General features: G+C 35.3%; 1 protein-coding gene across 1 annotated transcript in view; it reads right to left on the bottom strand.

Annotated features, from left to right (window-relative positions):
• tmem117 (transmembrane protein 117) overlaps positions 1 to 7024 on the bottom strand; it is a 65865-nt gene that overhangs the window by 18371 nt on the left and 40470 nt on the right. The window contains exon 4 of the mRNA XM_016494736.1: positions 1906 to 2005. Within this exon, the coding sequence (XP_016350222.1) occupies positions 1906 to 2005 (100 nt within the window). The remainder of the gene's footprint in view (positions 1 to 1905; positions 2006 to 7024) is intronic.

The raw sequence follows: 7024 nt of genomic DNA, 5'->3' as shown, positions 1-7024 counted from the left end.
ACACACACAGATACACACACACACACACACACGCACACGCACACACACACACACAGAGACACACACACAGACAGAGACACACACACACACACTCGCACACACAAACGCTGATCTGAAGTACACTTGCGCTGGCGTGACAGCGAGAAGCACACTTTGATGTCGGATGTTTGTTTGCTGTGTGTCCTTCAGTGAACTTGGGAAAACCTCTTTTCAGAGTCGATGAGCGCTGTATCCACACGACTGTCAACATCTATAACGCTGTTTAGAAACAGACAGTGAAGATACGCTGAAGTAAACACAGTGTGTCAATCAGTTTGAGTGGCACCTGTCAGTTTGACCGCCGCTCTTGTCAAGAGATCTTTAAATAATTCCACTTTTAATGAAGCATTAAAAGTCAACATGGGATCAAAAGAAGCTATTTAAAATTAATATTTATAATATATTTATATATGAATATTTATAAAAATATATATATACAGTACATAGAAACATTTATAAAATGTATATTACAACTAAGAATTTTTTTTTTAAACGTTTATATTTTTTTTAATTATCGTATTATAATTAAAATATAAATACATTAAAATTATATATATATATACACACACACACACATTTGTAGAATGTATAAAATAATTATTATTATATTATAATAGGTAAACATAAAATAACTTGTGATTGTGATATTTTAGAAAATAAGATTTTACTACAATTAAAAAACATGGTAATGTCATTGTAATGCAAATATTTATATTTAAGTGTTTTATTTTGACTGTTTATTTTAAACATTCTACTTTAAGAATGACTTTTGTGGTATTTTAGATTTTTATTTTTTTATTTTACCACTATAAAAAAACAGGGTAAAGTCACTATAATGCAAATATTTAAACTTTTATTTTTTAACCTTTTTTAGTAAATGATTATTTTGACCGTTTTTATTTACAAAAAAGAATATCATATATATATATAAGGGCATCATTCAAAATTCATTATAAACAAATCATTTGCAAAATATGATAATTTTAAATTATGCGTATGTATACAAAACTATTATATGTAAAATTATTTGTGTATTTTAGAATAAAGCACAAACAGGCTGAAGCTGCTGCATCGTGACGCAATGCGACATTAATCGCTTCCAGTGTGACTGAACATCATTTTAATCATATTTTTCAAGTATTATTAATTTCACTGGGTGTAAAACAGTTGCACCTGTAAGGAATATAGTGTTATTATCTCTGCGCTGGTATCTGGGGGCTTTGTTGGTTCAGGCGATCTCTAATGTCACATTCTCTCTGCGAGCGGCCGCCGCCTCTGGGAACCAGAGTCAATTACCAACAAATAATTACAGAAACATTTGAGTGGCTCGTCAGACGCGGGGAAGGTTCGTCAAGGTCAACATTTCTCATGAAGCAATTTCATGCTGCTTAAAAGTTGCCAAAGTCAACATAAATCAAAATCCAGCACATTTACTTCAATACAAGCTCTTGGTGTTATTTGGGAAACATTCATCAGTGAACGTGATTCTAGATGAGTGATTCCCTTTTTGGGAATCAGTTTTAAAATGCATAAAAGAACTAATTATACCAGGTAAACATAAAATACCAGTTTATTTATTTAATGTATAAAATAATGACAATATTTCATCTCTTAAAAGAAGTGTTTTTTTGTTGTTTTTTTACTTTTTTTGTTTTGTTTTAAATATTTAATTTGACATTTTTTTAATTTAATGAATAAGCTTTTCCCAAACTCTGGAAACCCTGCTCTGAAGTCTTCGTAACTCTTTCATCAATCCACTTTTCGCTCAACAATCCAGTCCTGACGGATAAAATGAATGATGAAAGTAAACCCGGTTTTGAATGTCGTGTCATGCTGACTTTAAACAGGTTCTGGTTTGAGTCTCACCATCCATGCCGTCACAAAGTCTCCCATCCACGTTCCTACAGCAGCCATCTTCATGAAGCTCTCGTTCCTGACGCCCATGTACTCCGTCACCATGTGAGGCCTATAGAGACAGATCACCGCCGATCAGCTCCAGCAAGCCAAAGAGATGAGTACCACTGAAATACCATGTTTTGCTTAACATTTTTGAACATTTCTCATGTTAATACCATGTTTTAGACATGTACCATTGAATAATCCTGTTTTTGAACATGTATCATTGGCCATATTGCCATGTTTTGGGAATAAGTCCTGTGGAAATATCAAGTTTGTTTTGAACAATTACCATGGCAATACTATATTTTTGAACATTTTCTATTTTAATACCATGTTTTTGCACTTGTACCATTGATTTACCATGTTTTTTAACATTTACCATGGTAATACCACATTTTTTGAACATTTACCATGGTTTTACCATGCATTTTGGACATGTATCTTTGAAATACCATGTTTTTCAACATGTCCCATTGCAATCAAATGTTTTTTGAACATTTACCACGGTAATATCACCTTTTTTGATAATTTACCATGTTTTTGGACATGCACCAGTACTACCTCACTTTTATTTTGGGCATGTACCATTGAATTACCATGTTTGTTGGACATGTCCCATTGTAATACCATGTTTTTGAACAGTTACCATGGTAAAACCATGTTTGTTTTTTTGCCCATTTCCCATGTTAAGAGACACTGATCTGGTCAGTCTGATGTTTTGTGTCACAGCTGATCATGAGGTGTAACTTCTTCAGCTGCATCTTCTCCAGAAGCTTTTATCTGACCTGACATCTTCAATCAGGACACGCTAACATCATCAGCAACACTTCAGAGGCCTTTATAATACATTCAGGGAACGACTGGCTTCCAGAAAACGATCCAACGCAAATAAAAACACAGCCAAGCGTTCACACATTGTGACAGCGAGGGAATGTAATCTCCTTTACACAGCTTTTATGCCGTCAGAAGTGTTTACAGGCCTTGAACAGGTACAAACTCGTTAATCTGCTTATGCACGTCGCTTTGTGGATTACAGATGGCGGGAAACGCAGAACAAGGCCAATTTTGTTGCGCACAAATGTCAGAACGAGCGGATTGCCGCCACCCGGGTTCTTTGGTCTGGGTGTTAGGGATAATAACACCATTATCCTGTAAATGAGCTTTCATCCTCATTAGCACGTCCAATCAACGCAAATCTGTAAACCAAACGAACGCTTGACCCACATGGCGTGCGTGAGATTGAATCTGTATTCCATTCGTTACAGCCTGTCGTTAGAGCGCATGTCCAGAGCGCGACTTATCACCTTCCCCCGCGCCGATAAAGCCACTTTGATTAGAAGGAAGATTTATTGGCGCATTAAGTGGGTTTCAAACACCCCGCGGTTGTGGAAGGCGGCCAGCCGCTGGGAGTCGTTCACCAAGGGCATCGAGCTAATCGATAATACGGGAAGCATCCGATGCAGTCCAGCGCCTCAGACGCTCACGGCTGTGTTAGTATGTAATGCAGCGACCGGTGTACGTCTTACAGTATTACACACAGAGCCAAAGTGAGCGCTCTCTCGCTCTCTCACACACACACACACACACACACACACATACACACACTCTGATTAGTGTCTCAGGTCTTCATTTATTCATCATGGCTGTAATTTTAATGCAGTACTGCTGGGTGACCTAACGAAGGGAAACTAAGTCACATCAGCAGCACAAATGACACACACATCACACCATGCTTTTTGGAAACATGCTATTTTTAACATCTACCATGGTATTACAATGTTTTTGTACATGCTGCATGGTCACGTCTTTTCCCAAGGTTTCTCATGGTTATACCATGTTTTTGCATTTTTTTTACATTTACCGTGCTGTTTTGGACATACACCACAGAATTACAATGTCTTTTGAACATACACCATGTGAATACCATTTCAAACATTTACCAAGGTAATAGCATGCTTTTTAATCTGATGAAATTTCTTTATATTTACCATGTTAATACCACAGTTTTGAACATTTACTCAGGTATTACCATGTTTTTGAACATGTCCCATGGTAACATGTTTTTTGAAGATTTCCCATGTCAATACCATGTTTTTGGACATATACCATTGAAATGCCATGTTTTTCAAATATTTACCATGGAAATACAATGTTTTTAAACGTTTTCCATGCTAATGCCATGTTTTTGGACATGCACAATAGTATTACAATGTTTTTGGACATACAATTGAAATACCACGTTATTCAAATATTTACCATGGTAATACCATGTTTCACAAACATTTACCATGGTAATACCATGTTTTTGAAAATTTCCCATGATAACACCATGATTTTGGACATTACAATTTATTTATTGTTTTTGGACATGTACCATTGAAATGCCTTTTCCCCCATGATAATACCATGGTTTTTTTTAACATAAAATGTATTTTTTTCCAGATTACTATATGCAGATTGATTATTAATTCTAACCACACATATATAAATAAGGAAGAGTTCAACAGCTTGCCTGTACACATGTGGTTTAACCGAACGATTCCCCAGAGTCTCTTCTGTTAATTATAGTTCTACAGCAGCCCGGTTCATGAAAAATGAAACGCGCAGCTAAAAAAGAGGTCACATATGCTGCACGAGTTGATTTGAATCAACAAAACCAGCCGTCACTGACGGAAACGAGCGGCCCTGACGAGGGAGGAACATCAGGTGCGCAGACCCTCGTTCCTGGAAGTCAGAGAGGCCCGTGACAGGATTACTGATGTGTCTGGATGTGCCGGTATTCCCGGGATGAGCGTGTCAGCCGTGAGAATTAATATGAATGATGCTCCCGAGCGACTGCTAATGAGTCCAGTCTCACAGAGAACAAAAGTCCAGTCGTGATTTGACGAATTCAAACTGCAGTGGCTGCTTAAATTCTCAATGTGCCTTTGGTGTGTTTTCAGGGCCGCAGACGGAATCGGTCGGATTCTGTGCAAACGGCCACCGGCCGGCTCTCAGAGATGTTTGTGACATTCTCACCGGCTCCTGAGGCACAACTGAATTTTAATTAGACACGTCTCAGGAACCACAAATCTGAAATCCCCCCTAAAACGCTTCCTTGAGCCTCACTGGCACCTTACAGGACAGAATTACGATCAGGCCGAGTGATGGGCATCACATTCTCTACAAGAACCCATCTAGAACTCTTAAAGTCAGCATGAAATGTAAATTCATCCTATCTATACTTTCTAAACACGTTATTGAGCTCATTGTAAATTATTCACCAATGCATATATCTCATTTTTGTCATTCTTTATCAGATTCATTGTTATTTTAGAATCTATAATATAATACTATTACAGTTTTTGTTCATATTTTGTATTAGATTCTATATTTCTTTTCTCACTTTAATTTTATAGTGATTTTGATGTGTTTTTGTTACATTTTATTAAGTTTTTTATATAGTTTTTATTTATTATTTACTTTAGTTTATACAGTTTTATTTATTTTAGTACATCAAGATATATTAAATGAAAATGAGAAATGTAATTTTAATTAGTTTTTGTATGTCTTGTATATGTATATGTCTATTTTGCATATGTCTAGTTATATGTCTATATAGTATTCATTTATTTTATTGATTAGTTTTAGTTTATTGAGTTACTTTAGCATATCAAGATTAGGGCTGTCAAGCAATTACAATTTTTAATCAAATTAATTTCATGCTGTGACGATTAATTCATCTAATTAATCGCAAATTAATCACACAGCACTTTTGGCAGAGAAATTACCCACAAAAGATGTTTGTCATGATTATTAGAAGAGAAAAGTATTGAAGAGACATCACAAAAAGTAGCTTTAGAAATAAATATTTTAATTAAACAGCATAAATAATGATAATAAATTGATATTAAGTTAAATGATGGATGGATGGATGGATGGATGGATAGATTTAGAATTTTAATTTTCTGGGAGAATTATTTCACTAACAGCACATCTTCTAGAAAAATCTTCTAGAATGCTTAAAAAGAAATGAAAATGGATTATATTTCTGTTACCACGTCTTTACAGATTAATCCCCCTTTGTTTTTCAACCACCATGTAAATTCCCCATAAATAAGAATTTCAGCCCCAACCTACATTTATTATTAGTGCTGTCAAACAATTAATCGCGATTAATCGCATCCAAAATAAAAGTTTATATTTACATAATATATGTGTGTGTACTGTGTATATTTATCATGTATATATAAATACACACCCATGCATGTATATATTTAAGAAACATTTGTTATGTTTACATATTAAATATATTTATTTATAATATAAAATATAAGAATATAAATATATAAATGCATATACATGTAAATAATTTCAAAATATATACTGTATGTGTGTGTATACATAATAAATACACACAGTACACACATTATGTAAACAAAAACTTTTATTTTGAATGCGATTAATCGCGATTAATTGTTTGACAGCACTATTTATTATCATTATTGAATATCCTGTTTTACTCTGAAATGCATCACACTGCGACAGTCAAACAGGTTGCCAAGTTTCCGTAATGTGCATTTCCTGATTAAAACACAAACCCTAACAAGTACATCTGAAATGAACAAATGCAAATCAATAAACATGTAAATGTCAGCGCTGTTATTTGCTCTCATTTAGGCCAGTTTCCGTTTGCAGTTTTAAAGCGGAACTGCAGCAATGGAGAGAGCCAGAAACAGAATAAAGCAAGCTGATTATTAAGAGGAATTAGTAAATGTTCCTCACACACAAATGCAAATGTAAGTTATGCAGATTCTGCGGATCTCCTGAGGGAAACACATCCTGGACTAAAGGCAAGATTTGCCAAAGTTTTATAAGCGACAGCGAGTGTTAGATTAGACAGCTACTAGTGCAGAAACCGCTTGATTTATGGCACCAGCAACTTGTAAAGCAGCACTTAACATGATGATCATGTTGAGCGATTAGTCTGGCTGCTGGTAACACGCACACACACACACACACAAACACACACACTCATACACACACACACACTCACTCTCTCTCACACAAACACACACACTCTCACACACACTCATACACACACTAA

Source organism: Sinocyclocheilus anshuiensis, unplaced genomic scaffold (genome assembly GCF_001515605.1).
Source record: "Sinocyclocheilus anshuiensis isolate Anshui unplaced genomic scaffold, SAMN03320099.WGS_v1.1 scaffold923, whole genome shotgun sequence".
NCBI lineage: Eukaryota > Metazoa > Chordata > Actinopteri > Cypriniformes > Cyprinidae > Sinocyclocheilus > Sinocyclocheilus anshuiensis.
The sequence above is the reverse complement of the archived record's forward strand: the minus strand, read 5'-3'. Positions and strand labels throughout refer to the sequence as shown.